This window comes from Pan troglodytes, chromosome 22, assembly GCF_028858775.2.
Source record: "Pan troglodytes isolate AG18354 chromosome 22, NHGRI_mPanTro3-v2.0_pri, whole genome shotgun sequence".
NCBI classification, from domain to species: Eukaryota; Metazoa; Chordata; class Mammalia; order Primates; family Hominidae; genus Pan; species Pan troglodytes.
Window position 1 is genome coordinate 47,325,004 of NC_072420.2, and position 15,961 is coordinate 47,340,964.

At 44.2% G+C, this 15,961-nt stretch overlaps 1 protein-coding gene across 20 annotated transcripts in view; it reads left to right on the forward strand.

The window, feature by feature from the left end:
- Nucleotides 1-687: 687 nt before the first annotated feature.
- PRMT2 (protein arginine methyltransferase 2) overlaps nucleotides 688-15,961 on the forward strand; it is a 29,581-nt gene continuing 14,307 nt past the window's right edge. For 5 of the 20 annotated variants that reach the window (XR_010154510.1, XM_054675221.2, XM_054675226.2 and 2 more), the window contains exons 1-7: nucleotides 787-929; nucleotides 1,605-1,713; nucleotides 2,062-2,156; nucleotides 8,674-8,778; nucleotides 9,445-9,627; nucleotides 13,685-13,846; nucleotides 14,804-15,048. Coding sequence is in view for 19 of the 20 variants with exons in the window: in XM_054675221.2 (XP_054531196.1) it covers nucleotides 2,118-2,156; nucleotides 8,674-8,778; nucleotides 9,445-9,627; nucleotides 13,685-13,846; nucleotides 14,804-15,048 (734 nt within the window). In the remaining variant the exon portion in view is untranslated. Of the gene's footprint in view, nucleotides 930-1,604; nucleotides 1,714-2,061; nucleotides 2,157-8,673; nucleotides 8,779-9,444; nucleotides 9,628-13,684; nucleotides 13,847-14,803; nucleotides 15,049-15,961 lie in introns of all 20 variants that reach the window. The other 15 variants (XM_054675225.1, XM_054675227.2, XM_003949206.6 and 12 more) reach the window with 11 other exon arrangements.

Below are 15,961 nucleotides of genomic sequence, written 5' to 3' on the forward strand. Positions count from 1 at the left end.
TTGACTTTTCCTTTTAAGCTTAATGATTTTGCGGCCCCCAAATTTATTTTCCTTCCACATTTTTTTTTTTTTTTAAATCAGACTTAAGGTCTGCCTTGATGTTAATGCTGGAGGAGTGTAAAAAGGCATGTCCAACTCTTACTTCCCCTCGAGGCCAGAATAGTCTCTCAGGTTGAACTTCAGGGTTCCCTGGTAAAGGAGGGAGTCCAGTCAGATGGCTGCGGGGAGGGGGGGGCTTCGAATTTTATTTGTTTTACAGGCATTAGTGCCACCCATTTCTCCTTCACCCCAAACTTCCTCTCCCCAAAACAGAAACGTCATCATTCTGCTTCCACTTATCCAGAAGAAAGGCAGAGGGCGCACACTGCGCAGCGCGGATGGGAAAGTTAACTGAATTATTTGCGGGAAGACAGAGGAGGTGGGGGTCCCCCAAGCCCCAGCCATTTTGTGGCTCGTAGGGGTTGTCGCTTCCCAAGCCGTGAATGGCCCAACCGCGCCCCCCGCCCCAGGTCGGACTCCTGCCCCGCGCCCCTCTGGGTCGGACCCCAAGCCGAGCCCCCCCACCCCGCGGCTGGGCTGGGCGATTGGGGACGAGCTCCACACATGGAGAACCTGGCCTCGCCTCGCAAGACCGCGGGAGGCGCAGATGTGAAGTGCGCCTGCGCGGGGCGCAGCCCTAGCTGCAGACGATCTGTGAGCGGTGCGCCGGCGCAAGTCGAGGGCGGTGGCTCGGCTTCCCTGGAATAGGGGACGTCTTAGGACTGCGCCTGCGCGGGGCGCCGGGCCCTGGGCGGGGCCTTCCCGGCTGACGGCCTGCGTGCACTGCGCTTGCGCGGGTTGAGGGCGGTGGCTCAGGCTCCTGGAAAGGACCGTCCGCCCCTCCGCGCTGGCGGTGTGGACGCGGAACTCAGCGGAGAAACGCGATTGAGGTAGGTGTCCTGATGGGCAGCTCAGATGGCTGGACTGCACGTAAGGAAGGACAGGCCAGGTGAGGCGTCCTCGCACTGCGTGTGCGTCGCTGGCGGACAGAGGCCTCCGCCCCCTTTTGGGACCTCCGAGCGCCTTCGCGATCTCAGCCACCTGCCCTGGCGTCCAAACGGGAGCTCGGTCCCCGTCACACCCTTCCCTGCGTGCCGCACCTCTTCCCGGCCACTCCCACCGTCCAGCGCCCTCTGCGGCCACGCCCACCCCACCGCCATCTCTGTCACGCCCTTCGCGGCCACGCCCACCTGCCCGGCGGCCCCTGCCCCGAAGCTCGCGGCGCTGTCCCAGCCTGACCCTCTCGTGCCCCTGCGTCCACGCGTGGCCCTCTCGCTTCCTGCCCCCTTCTCACCCCCCTTCACTGGCCACCTGTTCCAACCCTCCATGATCCTGTTCCTCCCGAGGGCATCTTAGGAGGGCAGGGTCCTGCGCGCACCGCGGCCTCCACTCCGACCCCGTCCCAATTTGGACCCAGGTTTTCCAATGAAAATATAATTATGTAAATCAGTAAGCATTTGTAACTAGGAATATCACAAAAATAAGCTTCAAGTCTGGATTTAGAAGTGAAGCGTGCATTTTAAACAAAGAATTGCTATGCAATTTAAAAAACACATTGATCCCAGAGCAGTGTGTGGATTACACTATCACTGGAAAAATACGAATTGAGAAGAAGGAAAAGACTGGAAGATGCAGACCTTGGTTCCTGTTAGTGGAAACACTGTAAGGTCCCAGGTAGGGACTTTTAATTGGAATTAAAGCTATCACAGTTCTAAGAAATTAATGAATACTGATTTATTACCTTAAGTCGACACCTGATCTAACAGAAACTAACAGGCTTCAGCAAATGAACAAGATTAACACCTTGCAGACTAGTGAAGAAAACACACTATTTGAAGTTTATGATTTTTAAATGCTTTTGTCTCTGTAAAGTATTGTAAATTTTCATTTCTATACTAATCTTCACACATACACATTTTACTTCTATTTGGTAGAGGACATCATGCACGTTAGAAGTTAAGTGAACTCAATTATTAAGCAATGTAACAAGTACTTTGTGTCTCCTTCTCTTTTTAAAAGTAGAAATGGAAAAGAAAATGAAATAAATCAGCAGTTATGAGGCAGAGCCTAAGAGAACTATGGCAACATCAGGTGACTGTCCCAGAAGTGAATCGCAGGTAATTTCCGTTCCACTTCCTAAAAATCTGTGTTTAATGAATGTGAGCATTACAGAGAGCTAAGCGTCGGCTCACAGATGTGATGGAGCTTGGCTTGTGCCTTGGAAGGTGGCCACCGGCAGTAGAATGCTTAAATGTGAAGATTGGGAGGCAGAGGAAACGCAGTGCCTGTAAGGTGACATCCTGCGTTGGGCACCATAACAATTCTAAGGAAATACGTAGCCCCAAAACATCAGCATCATTTAGGGTTCCATTTTTGGTACGTGAACTGGCAAAGCAAGCATATTTTCTGAGCTGTTCAATAAAATTTCAGGCATAATACCAGCAATATATTGAAGGCAAGTTGGACACATTAGAAAAGATTTATGTATTCATACTGTTTCTGCCTGGGGTACTCATGTAGTTTCGTTCAAGTTAGCAGTAAAAAATACCCCTCAAATTGTAAAGACTGTTGATTATGTAAAAGTCACCAACTGAATAATAGATACTGTTTTTAAAAATCAAGCATTTCCGTATCTGTTGTGTCAATTTTAATGTTTTCTTTTTTTCTCTTTCATTCCAATGAGCTTTCATTTGGCTTTTTATATATAGGAATTTTATTTATAGTCAGAATCTTTCGTTAATTTCTTTAATTATTCATAAAATGTTTTAATTCCGTGCACATCTTATTTTTCTTTTGAGAAATTTAACAAATATTAGGACATTTCCAGAATGATATTGTAAACATCAAGTACATTAAACAGTGTACATTAAGCTATATATATGTGTGTGTATATACATATATGTGTGTGTGTATATATATATATGTATGTATAAAAAATACTGTCGGGTGTGTCTGTAGTTCAGCTACTCAGGAGGCTGAAGCAGGAGGATCACTTGGGGCCAGGAGTTTGAGGATGTGGTGTATTATGATTGTGCCTGTGAATAGCCACTGCATTCCAGCACGGCCAATAAACTGAGACTTCATCTCTTAAAAAAGAAAAAGCGACACTCTAGATAAAGTTTGTTCCCCAGCCTCAGTCCTATTCCTCCTCTTCTCTCTCTAGAGGCAAACACTACTGTGCATCATGAGTCTGTTTTGTGCCACTGCACCATTTTTATACCTCTATGGCTTATATAGATATACTTGAATGACATATGATATTGTTTGTGTGGGCTTTTTAGAGTTTCCATAGTGGTGTCATACTGTCAGTGTCACCTGTAGCTTGCCTCTTCATTTAACTTTACCTTTGGGGAAGTTGTCCTTGTTATGTGTGTAATGCTGGTTCAATCCTGCCCCTGTAGGGTACTCCTGTAGTGTGTTCCTTCTCTGAAAGTGTAAAGTATCCTATTTGTAGATATGTGTATGGGCCTGTTGCAGTCTCACTGCTACACAGTAGGCGTATACCCCATTTTACTTATTCCCTTTTTGTTGGACACTTAAGTTGTTTCTAGTTTTTTCTATTTCAAACAATGCTGTAGTGACCATCCGTCTCCATGCCTCTGTGCTCCAGTAATGGCATTGCAGGGTGCAAGGGATTGCAAGTTTCAGTTTTACTGGATAATGATCAGTTGTTCCCCACAATGACTTTACGAGTTCACAGGTCTGTCAGTAGCCCACAATAGTGCTTACTAACACTTGACAGTATCAGACTTTTAAGTTTTGGTCAGTCTCATGGGTTAGAAATGGTATTTTGTTATTTCAATTTTGCTGACTGGTCATGGTAGTATTTCAGTAATACTTGTGTTCATCCTGTTAATACCACCCTCCATTATAGAAGAGATGTCTTATAATGGTAATTTGTGTTTTATCTCTTTTTTTCACACTTGATCAATCTTTTCTTAGGGTTTTATCAATTTTATTTTTATAAAGAACCAATTTTATCTGTGTTGATTTCTCTGTTTTTCTATTTCATTGATTTCTACTTTTGTCTTTATTTCATTCTGTTGTATTTGGGTTAATTTTTGTAACATCTGAGAGGGAAGCTTAGATAATTGATTTTAAACCTTTCTTTAATAGTCTTTAAAGCTATGACTTTCCTCTGATCACTGCTGTAGCTGTACCTCACATATTTAAATGCATTTTCATTCTTCAAAATATTTTCTAATATATTCAATGGAAATTAGAAGTTTTCTGGGCTATTTGAAAGTATGTTGACCAATTTCTAAACATATTGGAAATTTTACTTTTTCTTATTTAATTTTGCTTTGATTACATTGGTTAGAGAACATAACATCCTCTATAATTTCAGTCTTTTGAAATTTATTCAGGCTTGCTTTATATTCTAATCATATGGAATATGTTGGTGAATGTTCCATGAGTACTTGCAAAGACTATGTATTCTGCAGTTGTTGAGTGTAGCATTCTATAAATGTCATGAAGATCAAATGTGTTATTAGTATTGTTGAAATCTCTATATCTTTTCTGATTTTTTTTGCCATCTTCTATCAGTTACTAAAAATTCTCCACTATGATTGTAGATATATCTATTTTTCCTTTTGGTTCTATCACTTTTTGCTTTGTATATTTTGAGTCCCTGTTATTGGGTGTATATATTTAGTATAGGTTTTGTTTTCTAGATTAATTGACCTTATTTTTTATAAAATATCTGTCTTTTTACCTGTTAATAAATACTTCTTTTCTTGCGTGTACCTTTTTTTTAATGCTAATATAGCTGTACCAGCTTTTTTTTTTTATCATTAGTGCTTACATAAAGTGTGTGTGTGTGTGTTTGTGTGTGTGTGTGTGTATTTTTTTTCCCTCAACTTAAGTCCTTATATTTAAAGCGTTTTTCTCGTAAAGAGCTAGTTGGGTCTAGCTCTTAGGTCTGTTTTTTTGTTTCTCTGTTAAACACAATTTCTGCCTCTTAATTGGAGTATTTAGTCTATTAACACTTAATGTTATGACTAATATGATTAAGTGTAACATTTTGCTGTTTGTTTTATATTTGTCACATTTCTTTGTTGTGCATGTCTCCATTCCTGCCCTCTTGTGGATAAATAAAGTATTTTCTATAATTCCACATTACCTCCTTTAATAGCTTGTTAGCTGTATCTTTTTATATTGTTTTAGTGTTTTCCCAAGAAATTGCAGTATGCATCCTAATTCAATTTCAGTCTTTTTTTTAACTACTTCATAAGGTAAAGATCTTAGAAGTTAGTTTCATTTACCAGCGTCCATATTTTTGTACTGTTGATGTAACATTTTAATTTTACATATGTTGTAAACCCCACAATAAATTATCATTATTGCTTTACGCTATCGAGTCTTTTTTTATGAAGTAAAATAAATAGTCTTTTTTATGTTTCCCCACATATTATTTGCCTTTTTTGAGGTCTTTCCCTTTTTCTTGCATTCTGTGTTTTCATGTAGGATCATTTCCCTTCAACCTGACAACTTTATGTTTATATTTACTAGTGTGAGTCTGCTGTGTCAAACTATGAAATGTGTTTTGCCTACATTTTTTTTTTTTTTTTGGAGACGGAGTCTCGCTCTGTCGCCCAGGCTGGAGTGCAGTGATGCGATCTCGGCTCACTGCAAGCTCCGCCTCCTGGGTTCACACCATTCTCCTGCCTCAGCCTCCCGAGTAGCTGGGACTACAGGTGACCACCACCACGCCCGGCTAATTTTTTGTATTTTTAGTAGAGACGGGGTTTCACCATGTTGGCCAGGCTGGTCTCAAACTTCTGATCTCAGGTGATCTGCCCACCTTGGCCTTGATGTTTTTTTTTTTTTTAAATTTTGGAAAAATCTCCACCATTATCTCTTCATTTATTTTTTTCTGCCTCATCTTCTGTCTTCTTTTTTGGGGTCTCCATGTAAACATAAGTTAGAATTTTTGCTGCTGTTTGACATGTCTCATGCTCTATTATTTTTTTTTTTCATTTTGTGCTTCAGTTTGGAAAATTTCTGTTGACCTGACTCTTGAGGTGCTGATCATAAACAAGATAACTGGGAAAACAATATGTTTGTAAAACAATTTCTTGAGATGTCAAATAGTATCTGTATTATACAAAGAGTAGTCCCAGCTACTTGAGAGGCTGAGGTAGGAGGATTGCTTTAGCTTGGGAGGTGGAGGTTGCCATGAGCCAGGATCATGCCACTGCACTCTAGCCTGGGTGACAGAGGGTGACCTCATCTCGAAAAAAAAAAAAAAAAAGCGTATTCTTCAACCCTGGCATTCTATCTTGCAGAAATAAAATGTTATCACATAAGCTTATCTGTGCACAGACTTCTTTTATTGCAGCATCGGTTATGGTGGTAGAAAACTGGATACCAAGACAAAGTGTATCAATGGGGGATGGCTGAAGAATCAAGCGGAATTCCTGCTATGGAATATCATATAGCCATTGAAGGTAGTAAATCAGGGTTCTAACAGTTGGAGAGTTTTTCCAGAAGGTATTGTGTAAGAAAAGCAAAGTGCAGGTCAGGCGTGGTAGCCCACGCCTGTGATGCCAGCACTTTGGGAAGCTCAGGTGGGCAGATCACTTGAAGTGGGGAGTTCGAGACCAGCTTGGCCAACATGATGAAACCCCATCCATTTCTACCAAAAATGCAAAAATTAGCCGGGCGTAGTGACACACGCCTGTAGTCCCAGCCTCTCGGGAGGCTGAGGCATGCGAATTGCTTGAACTGGGTAGCTGGAGGTTGCAGTGAGCCGAGATTGTGCCACTGCACTCCAGCCTAGGCGACAGAGCGAGACTCCATCCTAAAAAAAAAGCCAAGCAAAGAAACGGCCTGTGTGTGTGTGTGTGTGTATACGTGTACACAGGGCTTTGTGTGTGACATGGGCATGGTGGAGGTGTGGAAGGCCGCACACCGGGGGGTTAGTAAGGGTTGCCTGGGCTGGGTGGATCAGGGATGGGGTGGAGAGCAAGCAGAGGGCAGTGCTGCCTTAGAGTGAGTCATGCTCCTGGTATAGGGAAAAGCACAAAGGGTACAAATAGACAGTAAGGTAAAAAAAGATGACAGCAATTATTTTAAAAACGCCTAACCACACAAAGAGAGGGAAATGGAAGTAACAACAGTGATTTTTACCCATGAAATTGACAGAGACTAAAGTGATTGGTATCTATTGAGTGAGAGTGTCGGAAGATTGGCGGTTCCCTCTCAGCAAGCGGTCCAGGGAACACCTTTCTGGAGAGCACTGGGTGGTAAAACCAAAAGCCACATAGTCTCAGTCCATCAAGTTCACATTCAGAGACTTACCCTAAGAAGATGAAGGTACATACAGAATGATTTATGTTGAAAGAAGTTCATCTTAACATAATTTAGAATAGTAAAAACTGAAAAGTCTAAATTACAAGACTAGGAAACTGGATAGGTAAGTCATGATAATTCATAGACTGGATATTAAATAGAAGTATATTTAATAAGAAAAATGTTCAGAGTTTATAAAGTGAAAACCATAGGCCACATGCTTATTGTGTGAACCCAGTGAATGCTTTGTACTTATGTTACGTGTCCACTTTTTTAAAAGTCTGAAAGTATAAACACCAGTGTGCTGTCTGTTATTATCTGTGATCAGTGAGCGAAATTACAGGAGGTTTTAATTGTCTTCTGTGTACTTGGTGTTTTCACACATTTTCTAAAGTAAACACGAATTACTTTTATGTTTAGGAAAATGTGTTTAAAATGTATGTATTGAGACAAGGTTGATTCATTGAACTGGAGTGTGTGATTTGAGGTTCTGCCCCCTGCAGTGATGTCTTCCAGGCAAGCTTATTCTTATATAAAGTGAACGGCCAGGCATGGTGGCTCATGCCTGTAGTCCTAGCACTTTGGGAGGATGAGGCAGGTGGATTGCCTGAGCTCAGGATTTCGAGGCCAACCTGGGCAACATGGTGAAACCCCATCTCTACTAAAAATACAAAAAATTAGCTGGGTGTAGTGGTGCACACCTGTAGTCCCAGCTACTTGGGAGGCTGAGGCATCAGAATCACTTGAACCTGGGAGGCGGCAGAGGTTGCCCTGAGCCGAGATCATGCCATTGCCCTCCAGCCTGGGCAACAGAGCAAGACTCTGTCTCAAAAAAAAAAAAAAAAAAAAAAAAATGGGGGGTTGGGGGAGGCTCCAAGGACCTGTGTGGGTCCAAGCTGGGCTCTGCTGCCTCAGGGAGGTTTGTGCCATGCCATCAGCTCTTTCCACAGGCCCCTGGCTGTGCCTGCCTGGGGCGCTGGGCCCCTGGCTCTGTCCTCACACTGGTTTCTCTTCATGGGGTTGATGATCACCTTCAGGAAGCAGAGCTGATGAAGGACAAGGGCTCCTCACCAAATAGACACTAGTGGTGCCTGTGTCTGACTTCTTGCTTTGATGTTCTCTTTTAGGGTCCAGATAATTTTTTTTTATAGAAAAGAAATGTAGAGTGAAGGTGACAGCCTTTGATTATAGTAGTAAAGATGATCCAAATAGTTTGTATAATAAATACTTGGACACATGAATCTGTATTTGAAATTTGAAACCATCCTAATAATATAGCCAAAAAAAAAAAAAAAAGCTCCAGCGTCCTCTCCTCACGCTTTCCTTGGCTTTGAGCAGGGAGAAGAGCCTGTTGAGTGCAGTGAGGCTGGTCTCCTGCAGGAGGGAGTACAGCCAGAGGAGTTTGTGGCCATCGCGGACTACGCTGCCACCGATGAGACCCAGGTAGCCACACGTGGTGGTTAATGCTTTATGGCTTTCAGCATGTTCAGTGTCAAAAGGAGATAAATTTTGCAGACGTCATACCAAAGTTAAATGAAGAGGTATTCAGATGCGTAGGGCCACACAAGACCTGTGTGTGAAGCTCACAGCCCAGCCAGTTCTGCCTCAAGCATGATGTAAAGATACCAGGCATGGAGTGGGGACCCTCAGCCAGGGGCAGAAGCACCTGTTCTGGTTTCTACTTGGAATTTAGAACCCACCCAGTTAATGAAAAGTAAGGCTACCAAATATATCAAGCTATATCTGCTTGGACGTAGCTTTGTTTACTTTGTGACAGGAATTTCTTAGAGTCAGCCTCCAGTAACTCAGTTGGCATAGTTGAGTTACAATGAAGAGGCTGTTGAGAAATTCTCTCCTAAGCCATTTGAAAATGTTTACTCCTTCTTTTAAAAAATATCTGTTAAGCTGTGCCCTCCTTTCAGGTAGATGTTCCAGAGGCATCGCTAAGTCATGGTGTCACTTGCAAACATTCTCAGTTGCTGTCATTACCCACTGACTCCTGTTTGAAATCTCTGTGATTTTGTCACCATTGATGGGATTTATCACTGAGCCACATTTGAAATACCAATGACTGGTTTTCTTATTGAATTTTAACTTTTTTTTTTCCAGCTCAGTTTTTTGAGAGGAGAAAAAATTCTTATCCTGAGACAAACCACTGCAGATTGGTGGTGGGGTGAGCGTGCGGGCTGCTGTGGGTACATTCCGGCAAACCATGTGGGGAAGCATGTGGATGAGTACGACCCCGAGGACACGTGGCAGGATGAAGAGTACTTCGGCAGCTATGGAACTCTGGTATTGCTTTCTAAATTCCCTGTTCAGCTGGCCAGGCGGTGGGTTCTCTCTAGCTTTAGTTCTACTGCAACGTTCAGAGCAGGCCCATAGTCTTACAGGCCAGAGCTTCTCTGTTGTAGCCACTCAGCTCTGACATGGTTGTGTGGAAGCCACTGTGGATGACACACAAAGTGTGCACTGTTGTGTTCCAATAAAACTTTATTTATGGATCTTGAAATTTGAATTTATACTGTACAGTTTTCATGTGTCACAAAGTATTTTCTTTTGATTTAAAAAAATCATTTAAAAATGTAAAACCCACCGTTAGTTTGGAGGCCATCCAAAAACAGGTGGTGGGCTAGATTTGGCCCATGGCTTAGTTTGCCGACCCCTGGCTTAGAGATAAGATTTGAGCAATGAGATTATGTGCATGCTCCCTCAGTATTTAAAAAAAAAGCAGTAAATTTTACTTTAAAAATGAAATTAGGCTGAGTGTGGTGGCTGACACCTGTAATCCCTACACTTTGGGAGGCCAAGGCAAGAGGACACTTGGCTTGAGACCAAGTGTTCAAGACCAGCCTGACAACATAAAAAATATAATTCGTCTCTACCAAAAAAATAAAAAATAAAAAATATAATTAGCTGGGCATGGTGGTGCACGCCTGTAGTCCCAGCTACTCGAGAGGCTGAAGTGGGAGGATTGCTCAAGCCTTGGAGGCCGAGGCTGCAGTGAGCCATGATGGCGCTGTTGCACTTCAGCCTGGGCTACAGAGCGAGAGCCTGTCTCAAAAAAAAAGTAGAAAAAATTCTATAAATCTATGAATGATACTACGTGAGCCATGATGGTGCTGTTGCACTTCAGCCTGGGCTACAGAGCGAGAGCCTGTCTCAAAAAAAAAAGTAGAAAAAATTCTATAAATCTATGAATAATACTACTTAGGTCAGGTGTGGTGGCTCATGCCTGTAATCACAGGACTTTGGGAAGCTGAGGTCAGAGCATCACTTGAAGCCAGGAGTTCAAGTCTGTGGTGAGCTATGATTGCGCTACTGCACTCCAGCCTGAGTGATTGAACCAGACTCTGTCCCTAAAAAAATAATAAAAGCCCAGCTTCTAAATAGCTTACCGAAATTTTTTCCCCACCATGGAGAAATGCCTATAACCCGATGGTCCAGGCAACAATCTCTGGTTACATTTTAAAACTAGATGAAAACAGTTACTTGCAGGATGAATGTTATAAAAATGATGTTAGTTGAAAGAAGGAATAGGGCAAAGAATCTATAACGTTTGACTCAATTATATAAAGTTAAGAGGCCATATTAGAAGGTTTTTTGTTTGTTTTTGTTTTTTTTTTGAGACAGGGTCTTGCTCTGTCACCCAGGCTGGAGTGCAGTGGCAGGATCCCAGTTCACTGCAGCCTCTGCCTCCCGGGTTCAAGCAATTCTCCTGCCACAGCCTCCTGTGTACCTGGGACTACAGGTGCGTGCCACCATGCCTGGCTAATTTTTGTATTTTTAGTTGAGGGGGTTTTGCCATGTTGGCCAGACTGGTCTTGAACTCCTGGCCTCAAGTGATCCTCCTGTCTCAGCCTCCCAAAGGGCTGGGATTACAGGCATGAACCATTGCGCCCGGCCGGAAGGTACTGTTTGTGAGTGTGCATGGGTGCTGAGACTGACTGAGGGCAGGAGTGGCTCCCCTGTTGGTTGAATGGAGGTTACCTGCTGGTAGGGGAGGCTCTGGGACCAGCGTGGCTGAGTCAGGAGTTCTGACATGCTGGCAGTGTTCTGGGGTTGGATATAGGTATAGAGGTGTTTGCTATATAACAATACTTGACTAACTGTGCAGATACTTTTTATTGCACTTTTTGCAGGTATGCCATATTTCACAATTAAAAGTGTTAAAAACTATTCATGTCTGTACATGGTTAGTGATTTCTATCCGTTAAGGAAAGATACATAATGAAAAGCCAATTCCAGCCTCCCAGCTCTGCCGCCTCTCAGCTCAAAGAACCACTGCCCACCAGATTCCTCTGTGCTTATGAAGTCCAAGTGACACCTAATGTATTTTATGTTTTTAATGTATAGAAAAGGCATTGTTCCACCACTCAGGTCTTCACCTTGCTCTTTTCACGTAGCTGTAGTATTTTGAAGATCTCTCATATTGGCACCTGTCACTATAACAGCTGCAGAGCGTTGTGTTACTTTAAAAGGATCCTGTTGATATTTGGACAGTGGTGATTTAATAGCTTTTTATCGTGATAAATAATGCTGTAATGGAGTCCTGTATAATCCTGTTAAATGCTGTTTAGAATTTCTATAGGGTAAATTCCTAGGGGGTGTGTGTGTGTAGTGTGTACATGTGGTTTCCTTAAGTGGATCTTGCCAATTCGCCCTCCAGAAAGATTTGCTAATTATACACTTAGTCTGTTTGTGCTGCTGTAACAAAATACCTTAGACTGAGTAAATTATGAAGAACAAAGCTTTGTTTCTCGCAGTTCTGGAGGCTGGGAAGGCATTGGCATTGGTGTCCAAGATGGCGCCTCATGGCTGTCCTCACGTGGTGAAGGCGGAAGGGCTGGGAGCACCTCTTTCACCACAAACCCTTTCATAGTAACCTCCAAAGGTGGCCTCTTAATTCCATCACACTGACGATTAAGTTTCAGTACATGGATTTTTGGGGACATTTCAGACCGTGGCATGGATCCACTGATGGTGTGTGAAAGCTCATTTCCCTACCACAAATCAAAGTGAAAAAGGACTTTGATCTTAAAGGTTAAATATGGCATCTTTTAGTTTTGATTTCCATTTTTTAAGTAAGATTGATTATCTTTTATGTGTTTATTGGCCTTTTGTATTTTTTCTTTTTTTGTGAACTTTCATATTATTTGCCCCTTTTGATTTTTGTTGATTCGTGTGTTAAGTAATTTAGCCTGAATTTGTGAATTTTTGTGACTTTGTGAAATTTTTTCCCACATACAACTTTTTTCTTTGTATAGCCTAATATGGTTTTCTTTTCTTTGTGACTTCTTTTTCTTTTCTTTGTGAAAAACCTTCCTCACTATAAGATTATAAATACCTACACTTTTTTTTCAGAACTGTTATGATTCTGTGTTATTTTATTTTTGTTTTTTATGTTTTTTAGAGATGGTGTCACACTCTGTCGTATGAGTGGCTGGAGTGCAGTGGTGCAATCATAGTGCACTGTATCCTCAAACTCCTGGGTTTAAGGGACCCTCACCTTAGCTTCCCAAAGTACTGGAATTACAGGGGTGAGGCACCCTGCCTGGCCTTCTGATTCTATTGTAAACAATGAGATTTTAAATAATAAAAAATCTAGAAATTATTTGTTGTAAAAAATATAATGTAAAATTCCGCCCTAATGTATGCCCACAAATCTCCAGCGACCCCAGCCTCAGTTACTGGACAGTTCCCTTCGCATTGATGTGAAACGGTGCGTTTGTCCTGCTCTGGATTTCAGGGGTCTGCTGTAGAATTCCTGTTGTTTCACTGGTCTGTTTACTGCAGTTCCCAGTGCTTCGTCATTTCCATCACTGCACCTTTGTAGGATCTGCAAGAGCTAGGTCTCCAGCAGTTCTTTTTTTTTAAAGCATTTTCCTCATTAGCCTTGGGCACTTACTGTTTTGAAACTAATTTTATTATCATTTTGTTGTGCTTTCTCCTTTAGTAGGTACTGCCTGGAATGTTTATGTTAATTTTGGGAGAGCTGACATCTTTATAACATTGACTCTCAGTCTCTGATTACTTAAGCTTTGTTTAATATCTCTTAGTATTTTAAGATAAGGACAATATCTCTTTGTCATACATGGTTGTGCACCTTTCTTGTTAAATTTGTTCCTAGGTATTTTTTGTGTATTATTACTGTTATAAGGGGGTGGGTGAAGTGTTCTCTAAATACCAATGAGATTAACTTGGTTGACAGTGATGTCCAGGCCTTCCATAGTCTTCCCTAGGGGTGTTGGGGTCAGGGGTCATCAGCTGTGGCTCTGACCCTCCATCTCAGTCCAGACCTCAGCATGGCTCTAGGTCACAGGCAGTGATTCTGAATGTGCATTTCTTCCAGAAACTCCACTTGGAAATGTTGGCAGACCAGCCACGAACAACTAAATACCACAGTGTCATCCTGCAGAATAAAGAATCCCTGACGGATAAAGTCATCCTGGATGTGGGCTGTGGGACTGGGATCATCAGTCTCTTCTGTGCACACTATGCGCGGCCTAAAGCGGTGAGTGGGGTCTGCAGCGCATCCCGGGTGTTTGTGCCGAGGCTGGTGACGTCCGAGGTGGCCTCTGAGTGTGCTGACTTGTGGCCCTGAGCTGTTGGGGGCTCACTGATGACTCCATGGTCTTGTTGAGCACCCTTGCACGTGGGGCTCAGGGTCGGTCAAATAGCAGTGTGTGGAGACTGCATGCTAGAGGCTGTGGCGCCCACGTATAATGAGTCGCAAACAGCACAGACAGGAGTAGGGCAGAATAGAAAATATCCCATGAATTGCGTGGGGCGGGGTATGCTCTGTGAGATGTTTATTTCAGTTGAGTAGAGAAACAGGTGCGCCCACATGTCTGTGCTGGGCCTTGGGTGTGGTTGGTCTCATGGGGTTGGGAGGGATGCACACGCTGGGCCCCCTCCCCACCCCTCTTGGGCCGTCTATACTGTGCTGAGCTGAGCCGAGCTGCAGCCTTGGAGACTCCTTACACAGTGGGTGGGGTCACAGCACAGTGTCCACCCAAGTCCAGGCTCTGCAGGACCCAGGACCCAGCGCTTGGGTGCTTCCCACCAGACCCTTCCCTGAGAACCTGGGTTTGAAATTGTCTGACAGGCCTCAGATGTGGCACAGACCAGCATTGTCACTTGGGTGCTAAGAAGTTGCTGTGCTGGTCATGGATTAAGATTGCTGTGCGTGTGGCAGCCGGCTCGGGCATGCGAGTCTTCCATCCACTTGCAGCCCTGCGTCTGTGTCTTGTCCAGGAGGTGGGGGCAGTTGGGAGGGTTAGAGGCGGCTCCTTTCTGGGTGCCCCTGGAGGGGCAGGTGTGGCCCAGCCCTGGCTGCCTCTGCTGTCTGGAATGCTGCTTCCCTCTTGTGTCATTGACCGTTTCTCGTGATGCTGGTTGTGACTCAGGAGAGTAGATGACGGGCTGTGTGCCGGCCGGATGTGTGCTGACGGTGCCTCTGCTGCTGCAGGTGTACGCGGTGGAGGCCAGTGAGATGGCACAGCACACGGGGCAGCTGGTCCTGCAGAACGGCTTTGCCGACATCATCACCGTGTACCAGCAGAAGGTGGAGGATGTGGTGCTGCCCGAGAAGGTGGACGTGCTGGTGTCTGAGTGGATGGGGACCTGCCTGCTGGTGAGGGCGGGCGTGCGGGCAGCTGGGGGCCCGAGAAGGTGGACGTGCTGGTGTCTGAGTGGATGGGGACCTGCCTGCTGGTGAGGGCGGGCGTGCGGGCAGCTGGGGGCCGGAGCTGGGGGGCTTCCGAGCACGGGCTCGGCTGGGCCAACCTCAGGATCTCAAGGGTCGTGCGTGATTCATTTTGATGTTTTCCCTAATGTGAGGTCTAATTAATTTCTTGTGTGGACATTGGCTCAGTGTCTTGAATTTTCACCTGATTTAAAAAATGCCTTTATGAGAAATTTAAGTCAAAGTTCATGTAACATTTTCATGAGTGATTTACATGAACTGTGTTCTCCTCGGGGATCTGTAAAAATCCTGTGCCTAACAGGTAAGGCTGTTTCTTTAATGCCAGTAGGGCCTTCGTCCCTGGCCAGGGTCTCCTCGCCTTAGACTGGCCCCAGTGATGCTGTGAAGCCACTTGGGCATCTGTAGGGCCAGCATATGCCTGTCCTGTCAGGGTTGCTCACCCTGAGTTTCACATGTGGGTGGAAGTGGACTGTTTTCTGGTTGCCTGTGAATATGCCCTGCACAAACGCTGTCTGCTTGGAGGGAAGTTGACGGGAGTGTGGCTGGATGCTGTCTGCCCGGCGCTGTCTTCCTGGGCTCAGCATCCTGGGACACAGGACATTGTAGTGGAGCATCCCAACCTGAAACTTTGTCTCAGTGTAGAGACCCAGAAAGATGGGGTCTGGGTGAAGGAGTGTGGAGTATGGCTGCTGCTTTCCAGGAAACGGTTTCCCCTGGTAACAGATGGCATTGGGCTTTTAGTCCTGTTGAAATTTTGTTGTCAGAAGATAAATGTAAATAGACTCAATGTCCATGCTGTGACTTGGCTTATTAATAACATCTGTGGAGCCATAAGATGACACACAGGAGAAACGGGCTCCACTCCTACCCCCTGAAGGGGCATTTGCCTTTGCCCTGAACAGCAGCGCCCATTCAATAAGT